At 51.8% G+C, this 25,250-nt stretch overlaps 1 protein-coding gene across 3 annotated transcripts in view; it reads right to left on the reverse strand.

Moving 5' to 3' along the window:
- Nucleotides 1-25,250, reverse strand: part of LOC144791804 (putative cation-transporting ATPase 13A4) — a 362,855-nt gene that overhangs the window by 112,920 nt on the left and 224,685 nt on the right. For all 3 annotated transcript variants that reach the window (XM_078666578.1, XM_078666579.1, XM_078666580.1), the window contains exon 22: nt 13,410-13,489. In XM_078666578.1, coding sequence (XP_078522704.1) covers nt 13,410-13,489 — 80 coding nt within the window. The remainder of the gene's footprint in view (nt 1-13,409; nt 13,490-25,250) is intronic.

A 25,250-nucleotide genomic window follows, 5' to 3' on the forward strand; every position in this document is an offset into this window, starting at 1 on the left:
CTCACGGAGTGCAGAAAACTTCACTCCACGTAGTGCAGCTGAGTTTTTTCCCTGGTCACACTGGCGCTGGTGAACGGAAAGTTTGGAAGCGCGAACTGCAGCTCGGGTAGAATTTCTACCTGAGCGTTAAATCGCACTGCACTCCACCACTTGCAGTACTTTGCGGAGTTTTTCAGTCACTTCGCGGAGTTCCACGTAGCAAAACTCCACGCTCAATGAACTACAAACAGGCCTGGATTAGTCAGACTGTGGCATTCTGGACGGTCTGGAGTTTGTGGAGGAGTTTTTTGTTGATTCCAGCATAAAGAGCGTTTCCATAGTCCAGTCTGCTGATGACGAGTGCATGAGTGACGGTTTTCTTGGAGTCGGGGGGATCTACTTGAATGTTGTGCATAGTATGGGGAGGGAGTTGAAGTATGCAGAGGAGACGGCGTTGATCCGGCGATTCATGGTGTATGATGAGTACAGTAAGATACCGAGGTTACATTCATGTCCTGTTGGGGTAGGTGGGTTTCCGAGAGTGGGGGCCACTAGGTGTCATCCCATGCAGTGGGGGTGGAGCCGAGGATGAGGACTTCTGTTTTCTCTGAGTTGAGTTGCAGGCAGCTGTTCCTCATCCAGGTTGTGCCGGCTTTCATCCCTTCTTGGAAAATGTGCCTGATGATGTCAGGTTCCTTGGTGAGGGAGAGGATGAGCTGGGTGTTATCAGCATTGGAGACAATGTTGAGCCCATGGTTTTTGACAATGGTTGTGTGGGGGGCCATGTAGACGTTGAAGAGGGTAGGGCTGAGAGATGATCTTTGGGGTTCTCCGCATCTGATCTCTATTGGTTCTGAGAGGAAGGGCGGGAGTGCTAATTTCTGTGTTCTACTTGAGAGGTATGATCGTAACCAGTCAAGGGCCTTTCCTTGGATGCTGGCGTCATGGAGTCTGGTGGCTGGAGTGCAGTGTGAGATGGTGTCAAAGGTTGCTGATAGGTCCAGGTGGATTTTGGCTCCCATTTGGCCTTGGTCGAGGAGGGAGCGGATGTCCTCAGTGGCGGCGAGGAGGACGGTCTCGGTGTTGTGGTTGATGTGGAATCCTGATTGAGAGGTGCCTGGGATGTTGTTGATTTCGATGAAGTGTGCTAGCTAGGTGTTGATGGCCTTTTCGATGACTTTGGCTGCAAATGGGAGTAGTGAGATGGCCCTGAAATGCTTAATGTCCGTCAGGTCTGCGAAGGGCTTCTTTAGGAGAGGGTTGACTTTGTTGGGGAATGTGGCTGTCTCGAGGGAGCAGTTGGTGGTTCAACGTTGCTTGGGTGTGATGGCAATGGCGGCCTTGTAGACGATGTGTGGCAGGCAGGGGTCTGATGGTGCTCAGGAGTGGATGCTCTTCATGGTCTTTAGGGTGTCTTCTATCGTATTGCTATGGAGAACACAATTTGTTAACACTTAGAAAGTTTGTAAATGTAGAGATAGTGGCCTGCAAGAGTGAGCAAATTTGCATTCTTTCATTTGCTTTCCCACACAGAAACATGCCTTTTTTAGGACACCCATGTCGATTGAAGGTGCTGCTCTAATAAGAATGCTTCATTTGGCAAAGCACTCGGGAGGACCACTGCCTCCTCCCTCCGAGGCAGATTCCATGATTCCCAAGGGGATGATTCTCTAAGGAAGCTGACTTAAAGAGACAGATTACTCTTTTCAAATCAAATACCACTGCCTCTGAGGTCTCACAATCTATCTGAGTAATAGCTACAGAGCATTGATGCATTCCATTGCAGCCATCAAACAGGAAGGAGTACCTTCAAAGTGCCTTCTGTGTGCAATTTGTATTGTGTCACAAAGCCCCTTTCCCCAGAGTGAGAGACTTGTGTGATTCATAAAAGGGGTTTTGCACCACTGAAAACACTTTTTTATAGACTCAAACCCTGTGATTTTTGCAAATTGCAGGGTTTGAAACAACAAAATTGGGTTGCACATTGTGAAAGCCCAACAGCAGAAAATGTGTAAGAATTGATTGTTGAAATAAAAATTAGCATTCATAAAGTTACAGTAGAGATAAAATGTTGAAAGAGTTCCCAAAAAGTATTGTTTTGAATACAGTTGCTGTATGCCCAAGGCACCTTACCTGTTATCTTAAACCATCCACTGGATCACATCTCACCAATCTTGCTCTCCCTCATCCAGCTTCCCACAGAATTGAGAAGTCTATTTAAATTATTGTGTATTATTTATGAGGTCCTACACTAGATTCCCCTAGGTATCTATCTGACCGTGAAGTCTCCAGACCCTTCCTACTATCCCAGTACAGTGAACATAAGACATCTGCAATGCAGGACTCTTTCATCAAATTTTGTTTCATTTTTTGTTTCATAGTTCCTAAATGTTTTCCTCTACAGCTGTGCTTGTCAGACCTCCTGACGGCATCAGAAGATCTTACCCTCCCTGTTCAACCAGGCTGCCCTAGGCCACCCTAGGCTGCTGAGGCCAACCCGCATGGTCCACAAGGCCACCCTCCATGTTTCACTAGGCTGCCCAAAGCCGCTCTTCCTTGTCCACTTGGCTGCTCAAGGCTATCCCCTGGTCTCTAGTCTGATGTGGCCACCATCCCTGGTCTGCGCAGCCGCCTGACGCCACTGTCCCTGGTCCATGAGGTTGCTTGAGGCCATGTCCTTGGTCCACTAGGCCGCCACAGGCTGCGCATCTACCTCTGAAGGCAGCCAAGACCTGGACTATCAATCTGTTTCCCTTCCAGCCCCCAGTGCAGGGTCCTGCATCAGGCTGTGATCATGGCACACGCTGTTTTCGGGCTTCCTGATCTGGTCATCAGAGCCCAGTTCTCCGATGCTTCACAGCCTTGGGTGCGCCCTCTGACACATAGGCCTCGGATCCAGCTGTGCTGCCAGCAGGACTGGTAGAGCAGGTGAGAACAGATGACTGAGACCAGTCAGAGCTGCAGTCTCACAGGCCACCTCTGGCTACAGGCGCTTTACAGAGTCCACTCAAACCGAGGGTTGGGCTATCCAGCGGCACGGCTGACTCCAACACATATGTGCTGGCAGTGGGTCTGGGGTGAGGTCTGTACGTCCATTTCACTCTGTCCAGTGAACCCACCCTAGCTAGACAGCACTAAGTCCATGAGCCGGAGTCAGGAAATACTGATAATAGCAGCACCACCCTGCTGCCAATGGGGAGGAAACCTATGCTGCAGGGTGCAGTGCCTGTCCATCACCCTGGCTGCCCTGTCCTTCCTGCTGTAAGGGATGGTGCCTGTCAATCACCAGGCTGCGCTGCACTTCCTGCTGTAAGGGATGGTGCCTGTCAATCACCTAGACTGTGTTGCATTTCCTGCAGCCTGCGTTGCTAGTGTTGAGGGTAGGGAAGGCGGAGTAGCTGGAAGGAAAGGTAACACCTGTAAGCTGCACAAGCACAGACCGGTTCGTAATGAAACCTAAGCAGCCAGCAAGAAATGAGGCGTGGCAAAGCTGAGAAAGCCCCATTGAATAGATCAGCTCATGGAAGGCGCGGGCAGCCACTGTAATCAGGGAGCTTAGCCCCAACGCTCAGGGCTGAAGAACACATGGCGCGTTTCAGAACTAGGGGTGGGCGGAATTGTTCGCTGTCCTTTTTTACTGATCGCAATCGCTGTTTGCGTGCTTGGGGGAAAATATCTTGCGAACACGCATTTGAGAACGTGAAAATGTAAAACAATTCGCGAAGTCGCGGAACGCAGAATTTTGGGCAATTTTGCGTTCTCCAAGGAACGCAAAATTACCCAAATTCCGCTAGCGGAACGGAATTTACCACCCAGGCCTATTCAGAACTTATGAGTGGTACAAAGTAAGAGACAGAAAATACATCTGCATCTGTCAGGAGGCCTAGAAAGGACTTCCCAAGAATGTGCTCTTCCTGTTAAACTGCTGGCGGGCGTGCACTGGAGCGATTCCAACCACAGCAGTGACTCTCTGGCTTCAACGATTGTTCACATTTGGTTGGGGTCACAATAATGACTGGTGTACTCCTTCACTCTGAGGGGAATGGGGATTGGACCATGTGTGGCAGGAGCCCGTGGGCCTTTGGTGGCACAGGAGCTGTGGCACCTCAATGATGGAGCAAGTGATGCTTGGTGTGCAGCACCCATCCACGAGTGTGCCTGTCCTCACACAGGTGACAGGTGGGAGCAAAGATCAGCAGGTTAAAGCACAACAAGGTGCTTCCATTGCATGTGAATGTACTGTTCATGCGCTGCAACAGAAGCACTCTTTGACCAGGCGGACTGACACACCCAGTGGACAACCACTAAAAGTGAGAATGAAATACTGATCCAAAATGTGGATGACGCCATTATAAACAATGACAGAAGAAGGCTGGCCCAGGCGATCCAGTCGCTGAACAAGGCTGCCCCATCCAAACCAATGGAAGAAGAAGCCTGGCCCAGCCAATCCAGTGGCAGAAGAAGGCTGGCCCATCCAAACCAATGGCAGACGAAGCCTGGACCAAGCAAACCAATGGCAGAAGAAGGCTAGCCCGGTCAAACCAGTGGCAGAGGAAGGCTGGCCCAGGCAATCCAGTGGCAGAGAAGGCTGGCCCAGTCAAGCCAGTGGCAGAGGAAGGCTGGCACAGGCAAAACAATGGCAGGGGAAGGCTGGCACAGGAAACCAATGGCAGAAGAAGGCTGGCCCAGATAAACCAATGACAGTAGAAGGCTGGCCCAGATAAACCAATGGAAGAAGAAGGCTGGCCCAGATAAAATAATGACAGAAGAAGGCTGGCCCTGGAAACCAATGGCAGAATAAGGCTGGCCCAGATAAACCAATGGTAGAAAAGGGCTGGCCCAGATAAACCAATGGCAGAAGAAGGCTGGCCCAGATAAACCAATGGAAGAAGAAGGCTGGCCCAGATAAAATAATGACAGAAGAAGGCTGGCCCTGGAAACCAATGGCAGAATAAGGCTGGCCCAGATAAACCAATGGTAGAAAAAGGCTGGCCCAGATAAACCAATGGCAGAAGAAGGCTGGCCCAGATAAACCAATGGCAGACGAAGGCTGGCCCAGATAAACCAATGGCAGAAGCAGGTTGGCTCAGACAAACTAGTGGCAGAAGAAGGCTAGCCCAGATAAACCAATGACAGAAGAAGGCTGGCCCAGGCATACTAATTGCAGAAGAAGCCTGGCCAAGCAAACCAGTGACAGAAGAAGGCTGGCTCAGGCAAACTAATGGCAGAAGAAGGTTGGCCAAAGCAAACCAATGACAGAAGAAGGCTGGCCCAGGCAAACTAATGACAGAAGATAAACCAATGGCAGAAGATGGCTGGTCCAGGCAAACCAATGGCAGAAGAAGCCTGGCCCAAGCAAACCAATGACAGAAGAAGGCTGGCCCAGGAAAACTAATGGCAGAAGAAGGCTGGACCAGGCAAACCAATGGCAGAAGACGCCTGGCCCAAGCAAACTAATGACAGAAGAAGGCTGGCCCAGGCAATCCAGTGGCAGAAGAGGGCTGGCCCAGGCAAACCAATGGCAGAAGAAGGCTGGTCCAGATAAACCAATGGCAGAAGAAGGCTGGCCCAGGCAAACCAATGGCAGAAGAAGGCTGACCCAGATAAACCAATGGCAGAAGAAGACTGGCCTAGGCAAATCAGTGGCAAAAAAAGGCTGGCCCAGGCAAACCATGTGTTAAAGAAGGCTGGCCAAGGCAATCCATGGGCTAAAGAAGGCTGGCCCATGCAAACCACTGGCATAAAAAAGCTGGACCAGGCAAACCAATAGCAGAAGAAGGCTGGCCCAGGCAAACCAATGGCAGAAGAAGGCTGGCCCAGGCAAACCAATGACAGAAGAAGCCTGGCCAAAGGAAACTAATGGCAGAAGAAGGCTGGCCCAGGCAAACCAATGACAGAAGAAGCCTGGACCAAGCAAACCAATGGCAGAAGAAGCCTGGTACAAGCAAACCAATGGCAGAAGAAGGCCGGCCCGGTCAAACCAGTGGCAGAGAAGGCTGGCCCAGTCAAGCCAGTGGCAGAGGAAGGCTGGCACAGGCAAAACAATGGCAGAAGAAGTCTAGCCCAGGAAACCAATGGCAGAAGAAGGCTGGCCCAGATAAACCAATGACAGAAGAAGGCAAACCAATGGCAGAAGAAGGCTGGCCCAGATAAACCAATGGAAGAAGAAGGCTGGCCCAGATAAAATAATGACAGAAGAAGTCTGGCCCTGAAAACCAATGGCAGAAGAAGGCTGGCCCAGATAAACCAATGGTAGAAGAAGGCTGGCCCAGATAAACCAATGGCAAAAGAAGGGTGGCCCAGGCAAACCAATGGCATAAGAAGCCTGGCCCAAGCAAACCAATGACAGAAGAAGGCTGGCCCGGGCAAACTAATGACAGAAGAAGGCTGGCCCAGGCAAACTAATGGCAGAAGAAGGCTGGCCCAGATAAACCAATGGCAGAAGAAGGCTGGCCCAGATAAACCAATGGCAGAAGCAGGCTGGCCCAGATAAACTAGTGGCAGAAGAAGGCTAGCCCAGATAAACCAATGATAGAAGAAGGCTGGCCCAGGCAAACTAATTGCAGAAGAAGCCTGGCCCAAGCAAACCAGTGACAGAAGAAGGCTGGCTCAGGCAAACTAATGGCAGAAGATGGCTGGCCAAAGCAAAACAATGACAGAAGAAGGCTGGCCCAGGCAAACTAATGGCAGAAGATGGCTGGTCCAGGCAAACCAATGGCAGAAGAAGCCTGGCCCAAGCAAACCAGTGACAGAAGAAGGCTGGCTCAGGCAAACTAATGGCAGAAGAAGGCTGGCCAAAGCAAAACAATGACAGAAGAAGGCTGGCCCAGGCAAACTAATGGCAGAAGAAGGCTGGCCCAGGCAAACCAATGGCAGAAGAAGACTGGCCTAGGCAAATCAGTGGCAAAAGAAGGCTGGCCCAGGCAAACCATGTGTTAAAGAAGGCTGGTCCAGGCAAACCAATGGCAGAAGAAGGTTGGCTCAGACAAACTAGTGGCAGAAGAAGGCTAGCCCAGATAAACCAATGACAGAAGAAGGCTGGCCCAGGCATACTAATTGCAGAAGAAGCCTGGCCCAAGCAAACCAGTGACAGAAGAAGGCTGGCTCAGGCAAACTAATGGCAGAAGAAGGCTGGCCAAAGCAAACCAATGACAGAAGAAGGCTGGCCCAGGCAAACTAATGACAGAAGAAGGCTGGCCCAGGCAAACCAATGGCAGAAGAAGGCTGGTCCAGATAAACCAATGGCAGAAGATGGCTGGTCCAGGCAAACCAATGGCAGAAGAAGCCTGGCCCAAGCAAACCAATGACAGAAGAAGGCTGGCCCAGGAAAACTAATGGCAGAAGAAGGCTGGACCAGGCAAACCAATGGCAGAAGACGCCTGGCCCAAGCAAACTAATGACAGAAGAAGGCTGGCCCAGGCAATCCAGTGGCAGAAGAGGGCTGGCCCAGGCAAACCAATGGCAGAAGAAGGCTGGTCCAGATAAACCAATGGCAGAAGAAGGCTGGCCCAGGCAAACCAATGGCAGAAGAAGGCTGACCCAGATAAACCAATGGCAGAAGAAGACTGGCCTAGGCAAATCAGTGGCAAAAAAAGGCTGGCCCAGGCAAACCATGTGTTAAAGAAGGCTGGCCAAGGCAATCCATGGGCTAAAGAAGGCTGGCCCATGCAAACCACTGGCATAAAAAAGCTGGACCAGGCAAACCAATAGCAGAAGAAGGCTGGCCCAGGCAAACCAATGGCAGAAGAAGGCTGGCCCAGGCAAACCAATGACAGAAGAAGCCTGGCCAAAGGAAACTAATGGCAGAAGAAGGCTGGCCCAGGCAAACCAATGACAGAAGAAGCCTGGACCAAGCAAACCAATGGCAGAAGAAGCCTGGTACAAGCAAACCAATGGCAGAAGAAGGCCGGCCCGGTCAAACCAGTGGCAGAGAAGGCTGACCCAGTCAAGCCAGTGGCAGAGGAAGGCTGGCACAGGCAAAATATTTGGCAGAAGAAGTCTAGCCCAGGAAACCAATGGCAGAAGAAGGCTGGCCCAGATAAACCAATGACAGAAGAAGGCAAACCAATGGCAGAAGAAGGCTGGCCCAGATAAACCAATGGAAGAAGAAGGCTGGCCCAGATAAAATAATGACAGAAGAAGTCTGGCCCTGAAAACCAATGGCAGAAGAAGGCTGGCCCAGATAAACCAATGGTAGAAGAAGGCTGGCCCAGATAAACCAATGGCAAAAGAAGGGTGGCCCAGGCAAACCAATGGCATAAGAAGCCTGGCCCAAGCAAACCAATGACAGAAGAAGGCTGGCCCGGGCAAACTAATGACAGAAGAAGGCTGGCCCAGGCAAACTAATGGCAGAAGAAGGCTGGCCCAGATAAACCAATGGCAGAAGAAGGCTGGCCCAGATAAACCAATGGCAGAAGCAGGCTGGCCCAGATAAACTAGTGGCAGAAGAAGGCTAGCCCAGATAAACCAATGATAGAAGAAGGCTGGCCCAGGCAAACTAATTGCAGAAGAAGCCTGGCCCAAGCAAACCAGTGACAGAAGAAGGCTGGCTCAGGCAAACTAATGGCAGAAGAAGGCTGGCCAAAGCAAAACAATGACAGAAGAAGGCTGGCCCAGGCAAACTAATGGCAGAAGATGGCTGGTCCAGGCAAACCAATGGCAGAAGAAGCCTGGCCCAAGCAAACCAGTGACAGAAGAAGGCTGGCTCAGGCAAACTAATGGCAGAAGAAGGCTGGCCAAAGCAAAACAATGACAGAAGAAGGCTGGCCCAGGCAAACTAATGGCAGAAGAAGGCTGGCCCAGGCAAACCAATGGCAGAAGAAGACTGGCCTAGGCAAATCAGTGGCAAAAGAAGGCTGGCCCAGGCAAACCATGTGTTAAAGAAGGCTGGTCCAGGCAAACCAATGGCAGAAGAAGGTTGGCTCAGACAAACTGGTGGCAGAAGAAGGCTAGCCCAGATAAACCAATGACAGAAGAAGGCTGGCCCAGGCATACTAATTGCAGAAGAAGCCTGGCCCAAGCAAACCAGTGACAGAAAAAGGCTGGCTCAGGCAAACTAATGGCAGAAGAAGGCTGGCCAAAGCAAACCAATGACAGAAGAAGGCTGGCCCAGGCAAACTAATGACAGAAGAAGGCTGGCCCAGGCAAACCAATGGCAGAAGAAGGCTGGTCCAGATAAACCAATGGCAGAAGATGGCTGGTCCAGGCAAACCAATGGCAGAAGAAGCCTGGCCCAAGCAAACCAATGACAGAAGAAGGCTGGTCCAGGAAAACTAATGGCAGAAGAAGGCTGGACCAGGCAAACCAATGGCAGAAGACGCCTGGCCCAAGCAAACTAATGACAGAAGAAGGCTGGCCCAGGCAATCCAGTGGCAGAAGAGGGCTGGCCCAGGCAAACCAATGGCAGAAGAAGGCTGGTCCAGATAAACCAATGGCAGAAGAAGGCTGGCCCAGGCAAACCAATGGCAGAAGAAGGCTGACCCAGATAAACCAATGGCAGAAGAAGACTGGCCTAGGCAAATCAGTGGCAAAAAAAGGCTGGCCCAGGCAAACCATGTGTTAAAGAAGGCTGGCCAAGGCAATCCATGGGCTAAAGAAGGCTGGCCCATGCAAACCACTGGCATAAAAAAGCTGGACCAGGCAAACCAATAGCAGAAGAAGGCTGGCCCAGGCAAACCAATGGCAGAAGAAGGCTGGCCCAGGCAAACCAATGACAGAAGAAGCCTGGCCAAAGGAAACTAATGGCAGAAGAAGGCTGGCCCAGGCAAACCAATGACAGAAGAAGCCTGGACCAAGCAAACCAATGGCAGAAGAAGCCTGGTACAAGCAAACCAATGGCAGAAGAAGGCCGGCCCGGTCAAACCAGTGGCAGAGAAGGCTGGCCCAGTCAAGCCAGTGGCAGAGGAAGGCTGGCACAGGCAAAACAATGGCAGAAGAAGTCTAGCCCAGGAAACCAATGGCAGAAGAAGGCTGGCCCAGATAAACCAATGACAGAAGAAGGCAAACCAATGGCAGAAGAAGTCTAGCCCAGGAAACCAATGGCAGAAGAAGGCTGGCCCAGATAAAATAATGACAGAAGAAGTCTGGCCCTGAAAACCAATGGCAGAAGAAGGCTGGCCCAGATAAACCAATGGTAGAAGAAGGCTGGCCCAGATAAACCAATGGCAAAAGAAGGGTGGCCCAGGCAAACCAATGGCATAAGAAGCCTGGCCCAAGCAAACCAATGACAGAAGAAGGCTGGCCCGGGCAAACTAATGACAGAAGAAGGCTGGCCCAGGCAAACTAATGGCAGAAGAAGGCTGGCCAAGATAAACCAATGGCAGAAGAAGGCTGGCCCAGATAAACCAATGGCAGAAGCAGGCTGGCACAGATAAACTAGTGGCAGAAGAAGGCTAGCCCAGATAAACCAATGATAGAAGAAGGCTGGCCCAGGCAAACTAATTGCAGAAGAAGCCTGGCCCAAGCAAACCAGTGACAGAAGAAGGCTGGCTCAGGCAAACTAATGGCAGAAGAAGGCTGGCCAAAGCAAAACAATGACAGAAGAAGGCTGGCCCAGGCAAACTAATGGCAGAAGATGGCTGGTCCAGGCAAACCAATGGCAGAAGAAGCCTGGCCCAAGCAAACCAGTGACAGAAGAAGGCTGGCTCAGGCAAACTAATGGCAGAAGAAGGCTGGCCAAAGCAAAACAATGACAGAAGAAGGCTGGCCCAGGCAAACTAATGGCAGAAGAAGGCTGGCCCAGGCAAACCAATGGCAGAAGAAGACTGGCCTAGGCAAATCAGTGGCAAAAGAAGGCTGGCCCAGGCAAACCATGTGTTAAAGAAGGCTGGTCCAGGCAAACCAATGGCAGAAGAAGCCTGGCCCAAGCAAACCAATGACAGAAGAAGGCTGGCCCAGGAAAACTAATGGCAGAAGAAGGCTGGACCAGGCAAACCAATGGCAGAAGAAGCCTGGCCCAAGCAAACTAATGACAGAAGAAGGCTGACCCAGGCAATCCAGTGGCAGAAGAGGGCTGGACCCGGCAAACCAATGGCAGAAGAAGCCTGGCCCAAGCAAACTAATGACAGAAGAAGGCTGACCCAGGCAATCCAGTGGCAGAAGAGGGCTGGACCAGGCAAACCAATGGCAGAAGAAGCCTGGCCCAAGAAAACTAATGACAGAAGAAGGCTGACCCAGGCAATCCAGTGGCAGAAGAGGGCTGGCCCAGGCAAACCAATGGCAGAAGAAGACTGGCCTAGGCAAATCAGTGGCAAAAGAAGGCTGGCCCAGGCAAACCATGTGTTAAAGAAGGCTGGCCCAGGCAAACCATGTGTTAAAGAAGGCTGGCCCAGGCAAACCATGTGTTAAAGAAGGCTGGCCCAGGCAATCCATGGGCTAAAGAAGGCTGGCCCATGCAAACCACTGGCATAAAAAAGCTGGACCAGGCAAACCAATGGCAGAAGAAGGCTGGCCCAGGCAAACCAATGGCAGAAGAAGGCTGGCCCAGGCAAACCAATGACAGAAGAAGCCTGGCCAAAGGAAACTAATGGCAGAAGAAAGCTTGCCCAGGCAAACCAATGACAGAAGAAGCCTCGCCAAAGGAAACTAATGGCAGAAGAAGGCTGGCCAAGGTGAAGCAATAACAGAAGAAGGCTGGCCCAGGCGAACCAATGGCAGAAGAAGGCTGGGCAAGGTGAACCAATAACAGAAGGAGGCTGGCCCAGGTGAACCAATGTCTAAAGGAGGCTGAGCTAAAGGCGCTCTTTGAGTTTAGGTCTGGGAACGTCACAGGAAATATGGCAAACGGCTGAAGGTATCTGTATCCAAACCTAAAAATAATATAATACTATTTGGACTTGTTCATGGGCATTCACTGATTCAAAGTTTAGCCAGACTGTCATTGCTCATGTATCATATTGAATCTTACGACCAGCTTTTAGCTGAGAGTAACTGTAAACAACAGCAGGAAAATGTGTCATACTACACAGAGGGGCATATGTACAAGCCCCTATTACCACCATGTCACTTTTTAAGAAGTTGTGGGTGTGATAGGGGTCTCTCCTTATTTGCAAGGCAGAGTTAAGCCACCTTACATGGCTTAACGCTGCCTTGTACATAAGGACCCCTTTCACGCTATGCTTAGCGTGAAAGGGGTGGACAGTGCGTGTTGCGGTGTGCGTTCCACCGCAACACCCATTCATTTTGACGCTGCACCTATTTACAAGGGTGGCATACATAGGAGGCTTTTTCCATATGTGCGTGTGCAGCACACATTGAAAAAGCAAAATACCAAGGCTTGTTTATGTACAGGAAGGTGTCCCTTCCTGTACATAAACAATCTTTAAAACAAAATGCCATTTAGCGACTTTCATGTGTGGTGCATTGAGCAGCACACATGACTGCATGACACAGCACACATGAAAGTGACAGAACGGCATTTCTTGAATTATTTATGTGCAGGAAGGGACACCTTCCTGCACATACCCAATCCTCCCCTGCACACAGACACCCTTGCACTCTGGTGCAAGGGTGCCCGTGTTGGCGCTAAGTTGCTAAACGTAGTGCCATTGCAGGGGGAAACGCAAGGTGGCACCCCATTCTTGTAAATATGGTGCAGCCTGGCGTTTCAGAAGTGGCGACGCGTGGGTTTAAGCTAAGGAGGCTATCGCCTCTCTCCGCCACTTCCTTGTACATATCCCCCAGGGTTTGACAGCTGTCTGCAGGCGGTACAGTGACACTGCAGCGCCAAATTAAAACGACAAAGTATGTGATGAATTCTTTTTTGTGAAATTCCTTCGTCCGGTTTTCGTGAGCTGCATCATGGTTTATAAGGGCCCCGATTCGAGAGTTTATAATTCCACTTGATTAAACAGATTTCACTACAAATAGCGCTGAGCCTGGTACCTACTTTTGCAATGAGGACAAATGCCGTTGCCTTGGTAACCGAGGATTGGCTGAACATTTCATGCAGAGCATTAACAGCTCTGATTAATTCTCAAGGATATAAATAGGTGATTGTGTTTGAGGTTTTCATGTTCCAGCAGGCTTGGATTGTGTCAGCATTTGAATATTTGCAGAGTTTTATTCTGCATTTGCTAAGGTGAGCCTAGGAGGGCCGCATTCATCCCAAATGTATGTGTGTCCTACACGTATATTTCATGACCCTATGTGGCACTCATGGACATTGGGGCAAGTACAGTATTAAGGCAACTGGCGGTATCCGCCTTACCACACTACCACAAAAGGCCACATGATGACGCCAGATTACTACAAGTGACCTCACTAATGCCTTTTTTAGTGCTACGGGAGCGTTCAAATGGGTAATCTCATGGGTCTTGAAAACACCTCACCAGCGGTGCCTGTGCCTTCTCTGGGCTTCTCAGCGCTACTAGCATCATTTGATTGCAACAGAACAATAATCTCTGAATAAAAGGAACAAAAGCAGAACATACTCCAGTTTTTGGAACTCTTCGACCAGGCTGCTTTTCTGTCGTGGAGACATTCTGGCAAAAACAACCCCGTTCAGAAGTAACTGCAAAGACAAAAACAAGGCAGGCGGCTTAGGGGCTGCAACACAGGAGGAGATAAAATGCAGGGCTGTGGACTATAGTTAAAGCTAGGGAACAAAGATTAATACAAATCCTGACTTTATTGATGATTATGACGCTTGGTGTGAACTCAAACATGTGACTTCTTTTCTTGTAATGTTTGTGAGATGGTTTCAGATGACGCTGAAAGTGTTGAATCTGTGGACTGAATCACCTCAAAACAGCTTCAAGCAGCAGCGGGAAAAAACAGATTAATGGCCATGTGTGTGAACACATTTTCCGTAGACACAGAGGGGCATATTACCAACAACTAGCGATAATTTTTGTCTCTAACTTGTTTAGAGACAAACATTATCGCCGCACATCGGCGATTTTTATCGCAGATAAACCTTGCTATTAGCAAGGTTTATCGCAAATGTGATAAAAAACGGCCGCAATGCATGAATATCGCTGAAAAGTCAGCGATATTCATGCATTATCGAGCAAATGCTCTTAGCCATGTTATCCACCTCCCATTGGATAACATGGTGAAGAACTGCTCAGGGCAGGTGTTAGCTTTTGGAGATATTCGCGCTTAGCGCGAATATCTCCAAAAGTTGGTAATAGGAGATAGCGATGTTACGACTGTTTCCAGTCGCTAACATCTTGGCACGCCCACTTTGCATGTCATTAGTGATAAATATCACATACATGCAAAGCGGGGCCCAAGATGGTCGCTATCTCCTATTAGCTGTCACTAACTGGTGTTAGCGACAGCTTGGTAATAGGGAGATAATTTTATCTCCGCTTTCTTGGCTTTTAAAGCCAAAAAAGCAGAGATAAACCCCCTTGATAATATGCCCCAGAATGTGTGAAATCCTGTGATACATCTGCCCTAAGTGATTTGCTCAGGATCACACAATTTAGTCATATAGGGAAGGCAGGGCCAGAACTCAGATCTCCTGGCTAAACACTCGGGGCCAGATGTAGGTAGCCAAATACCGGTCGGTAACGGCCGAATTCGGCCGTTACCGACCGGTATTTGGCTACCGAGATGTAGGGGGACTGTAACGGGGCAAATCGGTAATGTTACCGATTCAGTAAATATACCGGTCGGTAAATTTACCGACCGGTATATTTACCGAATCGGTAAAATTGATATGTAGGTGGGACTCTTCTGAGTCCCACAAGGCCTACAAAATCGGTATTTTACCATCAAATTGTATTTGATGTTAAAATACCGCTTCAGGTGTGCATGCACATGTTTGCATGCACACCTGTGCCATATGACAGGCAGACCTGCCCTTAGGGCAGGTATGCCTGCCATATGGCCCCCAAACCTTTTTTGGGGGTGCTAGAGGGTGTCAAAGTGACACCCCCTGCACCCTTGTCAAAATCGGTATTTACCGATCGGTAAATACCGACCGGTAATGCCCCATTCATTCCTATGGGCTTCAAAGCCCATAGGAATGAATGGAGCATTACCGGTCGGTATTTACCGATTCGGTAAATACAGATATTTACCGAATCGGTAAAATACACATCTGGATTGACCTACATGTCCACCCTTCATATTTACCGATTCTTAATTACCGAATCGGTAAAATTCGGTAATTAAGAATCGGTAAATATTTTTTACCTACATCTGGGCCTCAATGTACTCCCTTGGTCACACACACAGCAGAGAAAATTAGGGCACTGCACAGCAGAGCTACCCCAGATAATGGACACTGCACAAAAGAGATACATCAGGGAAAGGACACTGCACGGCAGAGCAACACCATAGAAGGACACCGCACAACAGAGATACACCAGGGAACGGACACTGCAGGGCAGAGCTACACATGGAAATGGACACTGCACAGCAGAGCTACCCCAAAGAAGAAAACTGCCCAGCCGAGCTTCCTCAGAGAAACACACTGCAGGGTAGAGCTACACATGGAAATGGACACTGCACGGCAGAAATACCCCAGGGAAAGGACACTGCACAGCAGAGCTACACATGGGAATGCCACTACACAGCAGAGCTACCCCAGAGAAGGACACTGCAGGGCAGAGCTACACATGGAAATAGACATTGCACGGCAGAGCCACACATCTGAATGGACACTGCACGGCAGAGCAACCCCAGGGAATGGACATTGCACGGCAGAGCTACACCAGGGAAGGGACACTGCACAGCAGAGCTACGCCAGGGAATGGACACTGCACAGCAAAGCTACCCCAGAGAAGGACACTGCACGGCAGTGCTACCCCAGGGAATGGACATTGCACGGCAGAGCTACACCAGGGAAGGGACACTGCACAGCAGAGCTACGCCAGGGAATGGACACTGCACAGCAGAGCTACACGAGGGAATGGATACTGCACTGCGGAGCTATACCAGGGAACGGACACTGCAGAACAGAGCTACCCCAGGGAATGGACACTGCACAGCTGAGCTACCCCAGGGAACAGACCCTGCACAGCAGAGCTACACCAGGGAATGAACACTGCACGGCAGAGCTACACATGGTAATAGACACTGCACGGCAGAGCTACACATGGGAATGGACACTGCACGGCAGAGCTACACATGGGAATGGACACTGCACAGCAGAGCTACCCCAGGGAATGGACACTGCAAAGCAGAGCTACACCAGGAAAATGACACTGCACGGCAGAGCTACACATGGGAATGCCACTACACAGCAGAGCTACCCCAGAGAAGGACACTGCAGGGCAGAGCTACACATGGAAATAGACATTGCACGGCAGAGCCACACATCTGAATGGACACTGCACGGCAGAGCTACCCCAGGGAATGGACATTGCACGGCAGAGCTACACCAGGGAAGGGACACTGCACAGCAGAGCTACGCCAGGGAATGGACACTGCACAGCAAAGCTACCCCAGAGAAGGACACTGCACGGCAGTGCTACCCCAGGGAATGGACATTGCACGGCAGAGCTACACCAGGGAAGGGACACTGCACAGCAGAGCTACGCCAGGGAATGGACACTGCACAGCAGAGCTACATGAGGGAATGGATACTGCACTGCGGAGCTATACCAGGGAACGGACACTGCAGAACAGAGCTACCCCAGGGAATGGACACTGCACAGCTGAGCTACCCCAGGGAACAGACCCTGCACAGCAGAGCTACACCAGGGAATGAACACTGCACGGCAGAGCTACACATGGTAATAGACACTGCACGGCAGAGCTACACATGGGAATGGACACTGCACGGCAGAGCTACACATGGGAATGGACACTGCACGGCAGAGCTACACATGGGAATGGCCACTGCACGGCAGAGTTATCCCAGGGAATGAACCTTTCATGGCAGAGCTATACCAGGGAAAAGGACACTGCACAGCAGAGCTACCCAAGAGAAGGACACTGCGTGGCAGAGCTACACATGGGAATGGGCACTGCATGACAGAGCTAACCGAGGGAATGGACATTGAACGGCAGAGCTACCACAGAACTAGCCCTGGGAATGGACACTGCATGGCAGAGCTACCCCAGGGAATGGGCATTGCACGCCAGAGTTACCAGAGAACTAGCCCTGGGAGTGGACATTGCACGTCAGAGCTACACCAGGGAATGAACACTGCACAGCCAAGCTACACCAGGGAATGAACACTGCACAGCAGAGCTACACCAGGGAATGAACAGTGCACAACAGAGCTACACCAGGGAATGAACACTGCACAGCAGAGCTACACATGGGAATGGCCACTGCATGGCAGAGCTACCCCAGGAAATGGACATTTCATGGCAGATCTATACCAGGGAACGGACACTGCACACCAGAGCTACCCAAGAGAAGAACACTGCGCAGCAGAGCTACACATGGGAATGGACAATGCATGGCAGAGCTACCCCAGGGAATGGACATTGCACGGCAGAGCTACCCCAGGGAATGGTCATTGCACGGCAGAGCTACACATGGTAATAGACACTGCACGGCAGAGCTACACATGGGAATGGACACTGCACGGCAGAGCTACACATGGGAATGGACACTGCACAGCAGAGCTACCCCAGAGAATGGACACTGCAAAGCAGAGCTACACATGGGAACGGACACTGCACAGCAGAGCTACACCAGGGAATGGACACTGCACGGCAGAGCTACACATGGAATGGACACTGCACGGCAGAGCTACACATGGGAATGGACACTGCACAGCAGAGCTACCCCAGGGAATGGACACTGCATGGCAGAGCTACACATGGGAATGAACACTGCACGGCAGAGCTACACATGGGAATGGACACTGCACGGCAGAGCTACACATGGGAATGGACACTGCACGGCAGAGCTACACCAGGGAATGAACACTGCACAGCAGAGCTACACATGGGAATGGCCACTGCATGGCAGAGCTACCCCAGGAAATGGACATTTCATGGCAGATCTATACCAGGGAACGGACACTGCACAGCAGAGCTACACCAGGGAATGGACACTGCACGGCAGAGCTACACATGGAATGGACACTGCACGGCAGAGCTACACATGGGAATGGACACTGCACAGCAGAGCTACCCCAGGGAATGGACACTGCATGGCAGAGCTACACATGGGAATGAACACTGCACGGCAGAGCTACACATGGGAATGGACACTGCACGGCAGAGCTACACATGGGAATGGACAATGCATGGCAGAGCTACCCCAGGGAATGGACATTGCACGGCAGAGCTACCCCAGGGAATGGTCATTGCACGGCAGAGCTACACATGGTAATAGACACTGCACAGCAGAGCTACACCAGGGAATGAACACTGCACGGCAGAGCTACACATGGATAATAGACACTGCACGGCAGAGCTACACATGGGAATGGACACTGCACGGCAGAGCTACACATGGGAATGGACACTGCACAGCAGAGCTACCCCAGGGAATGGACACTGCAAAGCAGAGCTACACATGGGAACGGACACTGCACAGCAGAGCTACACCAGGGAATGGACACTGCACGGCAGAGCTACACATGGAATGGACACTGCACGGCAGAGCTACACATGGGAATGGACACTGCACAGCAGAGCTACCCCAGGGAATGGACACTGCATGGCAGAGCTACACATGGGAATGAACACTGCACGGCAGAGCTACACATGGGAATGGACACTGCACGGCAGAGCTACACATGGGAATGGACACTGCACGGCAGAGCTACACATGGGAATGGACACTGCACAGCAGAGCTACCACAGGGAATAGACACTGCACTGCAAAGCAGAGCTACCCCAGGGAATAGACACTGCACAGCAGAGCTACACATGGGAATGGACATTTCATGGCAGAGCTATACCAGGGAACGGACACTGCACAGCAGAGCTACCCAAGAGAAGGACACTGCGCGGCAGAGCTACACATGGGAATGAACACTGCACAGCAGAGCTACACCAGGGAATGAACACTGCACAGCAGAGCGACACATGGGAATGGACACTGCACAGCAGAGCTACCCCAGGGAATGGACACTGCAAAGCAGAGCTACACATGGGAACGGACACTGCACAGCAGAGCTACACCAGGGAATGGACACTGCACGGCAGAGCTACACATGGAATGGACACTGCACGGCAGAGCTACACAGGGGAATGGACACTGCACAGCAGAGCTACCCCAGGGAATGGACACTGCATGGCAGAGCTACACATGGGAATGAACACTGCACGGCAGAGCTACACATGGGAATGGACACTGCACGGCAGAGCTACACATTTGAATGGACACTGCACGGCAGAGCTACACATGGAATGGACACTGCACAGCAGAGCTACCCCAGGGAATAGACACTGCAAAGCAGAGCTACCACAGGGAATAGACACTGCACAGCAGAGCTACACATGGGAATGGACACTGCACAGCAGAGCTACACATGGGAATGGACACTGCACAGCAGAGCTACCCGAGGGAATGGACACTGCGCAGCAGAGCTACCCCAGGGAATGGACACTGCACAGCAGAGCTACACATAGGAATGGACACTGCACGGCAGAGCTACACATGGGAAAGGCCACTGCACGGCAGAGCTACCCCAGGGAATGGACATTTCATGGCAGAGCTATACCAGGGAACGGACACTGCACAGCAGAGCTACCCAAGAGAAGGACACTGCGCGGCAGAGCTACACATGGGAATGAACACTACACAGGAGAGGTACACCAGGGAATGAACACTGCACAGCAGAGATACACCAGGGAAGAAACACTGCACAGCAGAGCTACAGATGGGAAGGGCCACTGCACGGCAAAGCTGCCCCAGGGAATGGACATTTCATGGCAGAGCTATACCAGGGAACGGACACTGCACAGCAGAGCTACCCAAGAGAAGGACACTGCGCGTCAGAGCTACACATGGGAATGAACAATGCATGGCAGAGCTACCCCAGGGAATGGACATTGCACGGCAGAGCTACCACAGAACTAGCCCTGGGAATCGACACTGCACGGCAGAGCTACACCAGGGAATGGACACTGCACAGCCGAGCTACACCAGGGAATGAACACTGCACAGCAGAGCTACACCAGGGAATGAACACTGCACAGCAAATCTACACCTGGGAATGAACACTGCATAGCAGAGCTACACCAGGGAATGGACACTGCACAGTAGAGCTACACATGGGAATGGACACTGCACGGCAGAGCTACACATAGGAATGGACACTGCACAGCAGAGCTACCCCAGGGAATGGACACTGCACGGCAGAGCTACACATGGGAATGGACACTGCACGGCAGATCTACACATGGGAATGGACACTGCACGGCAGAGCTACACATATGAATGGACACTGCACGGCAGCGCTACACATGGGAATGGACACTGCACAGCAGAGCTACACATGGGAATGGACACTGCACGGCAGAGCTACACATGGGAATGGACACTGCACGGCAGAGCTACACATGGGAATGGCCACTGCACGGCAGAGTTATCCCAGGGAATTAACCTTTCATGCCAGAGCTATACCAGGGAAAAGGACACTGCACAGCAGAGCTACCCAAGAGAAGGACACTGCGTGGCAGAGCTACACATGGGAATGGGCACTGCATGACAGAGCTAACCGAGGGAATGGACATTGCACGGCAGAGCCACCACAGAACTAGCCCTGGGAATGGACACTGCATGGCAGAGCTACCCCAGGGAATGGACATTGCACGCCAGAGTTACCAGAGAACTAGCCCTGGGAGTGGACATTGCACGTCAGAGCTACACCAGGGAATGGACACTGCACAGCCAAGCTACACCAGGGAATGAACACTGCACAGCAGAGCTACACCAGGGAATGAACAGTGCACAACAGAGCTACACCAGGGAATGAACACTGCACAGCAGAGCTACACATGGGAATGGCCACTGCATGGCAGAGCTACCCCAGGAAATGGACATTTCATGGCAGATCTATACCAGGGAACGGACACTGCACACCAGAGCTACCCAAGAGAAGAACACTGCGCAGCAGAGCTACACATGGGAATGGACAATGCATGGCAGAGCTACCCCAGGGAATGGACATTGCACGGCAGAGCTACCCCAGGGAATGGTCATTGCACGGCAGAGCTACCACAGAACTAGCCCTGAGAATGGACATTGCACGGCAGAGCTACCCCAGGGAATGGACATTGCACGGCAGAGCTATCACAGAACTAGCCCTGAGAATGGACATTGCACGGCAGAGCTACACCAGGGAATTGACACTGCACAGCCGAGCTACATCAGGGAATGAACTCTGCACAGCAGAGCTACACCAGGGAATGAACACTGCACAGCAGAGCTACACCAGGGAATGAACACTGCATAGCAGAGCTACACCAGGGAATGAACACTGCACAGCAGAGCTACACCAGGGAACGGACATGTAACAAATAAAGTTTTTGAATCCAGTATGTAAAGTAAATATAATTTATTGTAGATTAATCCAAGTTAAATGATCAATAGATGTAATGATAAAAACCCCACCAGGAGCAGTTCTTCTCTCGCTCAGCCTGTCTGCCATCAACTGCCTCTACTCAGAGCAGCCAGGTACCAAACATTCTAAGGTGTCATCAAACATTCTATTAGATGCAGTGGCTAAGCAATGGGGAAATCTAAGTAAGGGAAATGCAAAGCATGAGCAAGATGTAACAGGACACTACAGAGCAAAGATACTCCTGGGAATGGACACTGCACGGCAGAGCTACACCAGGGAATGAACACTGCACAGCAGAGATACACCAGGGAATGGACACTGCACAGTAGAGCCACCTCGGGGAATTGACACTACACAGCAGAGCTACACCAGGGAACGGACACTGCACAGTAGAGCTACCACTGGGAATGGACACTGCACAGCAGAGATACACCAGGGAACGGCAACTGCACAGCAGAACTACTCCAGGGAACTGACACTGCACAGTAGAGCTACACCAGGGAATGGACACTGCACAGTAGAGCTACACATGGGAATGGACACTGCACAGTAGAGATACACCAGGGAACGGACATTGCACGGCAGAGCTACACCAGAGAAGGACACTGCAGGGCAGAGCTACACATGGAAATGGACACTGCAGAGCAGAGCTCCCCCAGAGAAGGACACTGCAGGGCAGAGCTACACATGGAAATGGACACTGCACGGCAGAGCTACCCCAGGGAAAGGACACTGCACAGCAGAGCTACACCAGAGAAGGACACTGCAGGGCAGAGCTACACATGGAAATAGACACTGCACGGCAAAGCCACACATGGGAATGGACACTGCACGGCAGAGCTACCCCAGGGAATGGACAATGCACAAGAGCTACACCAGGGAACAGACACCGCACAGCAGAGCTACGCCAGGGAATGGACATTGCACAGCAAAGCTACCCAGGAGAAGGACACTGCACTGCAGTGCTACACATGGGAATGGACATTGCACGGCAGAGCTACCCCAGGGAATGGACATTGCAAGGCAGAGCTACACCAGGGAACGGACACTGCACAGCAGAGCTACACCAGGGAACGGACACTGCACAGCAGAGCTACCTCGGAGAAGGACACTGCACAGCCGACCTACCCCAGGGAACAGACACCGCACAGCAGAGCTACACCAGGGAATGACACTGCACTGCGGAGCTACACCAGGGAACGGACACTGCAGAACAGAGCTTCCCCAGGGAATGGACACTGCACAGCAGAGCTACACCAGGGAACGGACACTGCACAGCAGAGCTACCTCAGAGAAGGACACTGCACAGCCGACCTACCCCAGGGAAGGGACACCGCACAGCAGAGCTACACCAGGGAACGGACACTGCAGAACAGAGCTTCCCCAGGGAACAGACACAGCACAGCAGAGCTACACTAGGGAATGAACACTGCACGGCAGAGCTATACATGGGAATGGACACTGCACGGCAGAGCTACCCATGGGAATGGACACTGCATGGCAGAGCTACACATGGGAATGGACACTGCACAGCAGTGCTACCCCAGGGAATGGACACTGCAAAGCAGAGCTACCCCAGGGAATGGACACTGCACGGCAGAGCTACACATGGGAATGGACACTGCAAGGCAGAGCTACACATGGGAATGGATACTGCAGAGCTACCCCAGGGAATGGGCACTGCACAGCAGAGCTACCCATGGGAATGGACACTGCACGGCAGAGCTACACATGGGAATGGACACTGCACGTCAGAGCTACACATAGGAATGGACACTGCACAGCAGAGCTACCCCAGGGAATGGACACTGCACGGCAGAGCTACACATGGGAATGGACACTGCAAGGCAGATCTACACATGGGAATGGACACTGCACGGCAGAGCTACACATGGGAATGGACACTGCACGGCAGCGCTACACATGGGAATGGACACTGCACAGCAGAGCTACCCCAGGGAATGGACACTGCACGGCAGAGCTACACATGGGAATGGACACTGCACGGCAGATCTACACATGAGAATGGACACTGCACGGCAGAGCTACACATATGAATGGACACTGCACGGCAGCGCTACACATGGGAATGGACACTGCACAGCAGAGCTACACATGGGAATGGACACTGCACGGCAGAGCTACACATGGGAATGGACACTGCACGGCAGAGCTACACATGGGAATGGACACTGCACGGCAGAGTTATCACAGGGAATGAACCTTTCATGGCAGAGCTATACCAGGGAAAAGGACACTGCACAGCAGAGCTACCCAAGAGAAGGAAACTGCGTGGCAGAGCTACACATGGGAATGGGCACTGCATGACAGAGCTAACCGAGGGAATGGACATTGCACGGCAGAGCTACCAAAGAACTAGCCCTGGGAATGGACACTGCATGGCAGAGCTACCCCAGAGAATGGACATTGCACGCCAGAGTTACCACAGAACTAGCCCTGGGAGTGGACATTGCACGTCAGAGCTACACCAGGGAATGGACACTGCACAGCCAAGCTACACCAGGGAATGAACACTGCACAGCAGAGCTACACCAGGGAATGAACAGTGCACAACAGAGCTACACCAGGGAATGAACACTGCACAGCAGAGCTACACATGGGAATGGCCACTGCATGGCAGAGCTACCCCAGGAAATGGACATTTCATGGCAGATCTATACCAGGGAACGGACACTGCACACCAGAGCTACCCAAGAGAAGAACACTGCGCAGCAGAGCTACACATGGGAATGGACAATGCATGGCAGAGCTACCCCAGGGAATGGACATTGCACGGCAGAGCTACCCCAGGGAATGGTCATTGCACGGCAGAGCTACCACAGAACTAGCCCTGAGAATGGACATTGCACGGCAGAGCTACCCCAGGGAATGGACATTGCACGGCAGAGCTATCACAGAATTAGCCCTGAGAATGGACATTGCACGGCAGAGCTACACCAGGGAATTGACACTGCACAGCCGAGCTACATCAGGGAATGAACTCTGCACAGCAGAGCTACACCAGGGAATGAACACTGCACAGCAGAGCTACACCAGGGAATGAACACTGCATAGCAGAGCTACACCAGGGAATGAACACTACACAGCAGAGCTACACCAGGGAACGGACATTGCACGGCAGAGCTACACCAGAGAAGGACACTGCAGGGCAGAGCTACACATGGAAATGGACACTGCAGAGCAGAGCTCCCCCAGAGAAGGACACTGCAGGGCAGAGCTACACATGGAAATGGACACTGCACGGCAGAGCTACCCCAGGGAAAGGACACTGCACAGCAGAGCTACACCAGAGAAGGACACTGCAGGGCAGAGCTACACATGGAAATAGACACTGCACGGCAAAGCCACACATGGGAATGGACACTGCACGGCAGAGCTACCCCAGGGAATGGACAATGCACAAGAGCTACACCAGGGAACAGACACCGCACAGCAGAGCTACGCCAGGGAATGGACATTGCACAGCAAAGCTACCCAGGAGAAGGACACTGCACTGCAGTGCTACACATGGGAATGGACATTGCACGGCAGAGCTACCCCAGGGAATGGACATTGCAAGGCAGAGCTACACCAGGGAACGGACACTGCACAGCAGAGCTACACCAGGGAACGGACACTGCACAGCAGAGCTACCTCGGAGAAGGACACTGCACAGCCGACCTACCCCAGGGAACAGACACCGCACAGCAGAGCTACACCAGGGAATGACACTGCACTGCGGAGCTACACCAGGGAACGGACACTGCAGAACAGAGCTTCCCCAGGGAATGGACACTGCACAGCAGAGCTACACCAGGGAACGGACACTGCACAGCAGAG

The sequence above is a fragment of the Lissotriton helveticus genome, chromosome 11, assembly GCF_964261635.1.
Source record: "Lissotriton helveticus chromosome 11, aLisHel1.1, whole genome shotgun sequence".
Classification (NCBI taxonomy): Eukaryota; Metazoa; Chordata; class Amphibia; order Caudata; family Salamandridae; genus Lissotriton; species Lissotriton helveticus.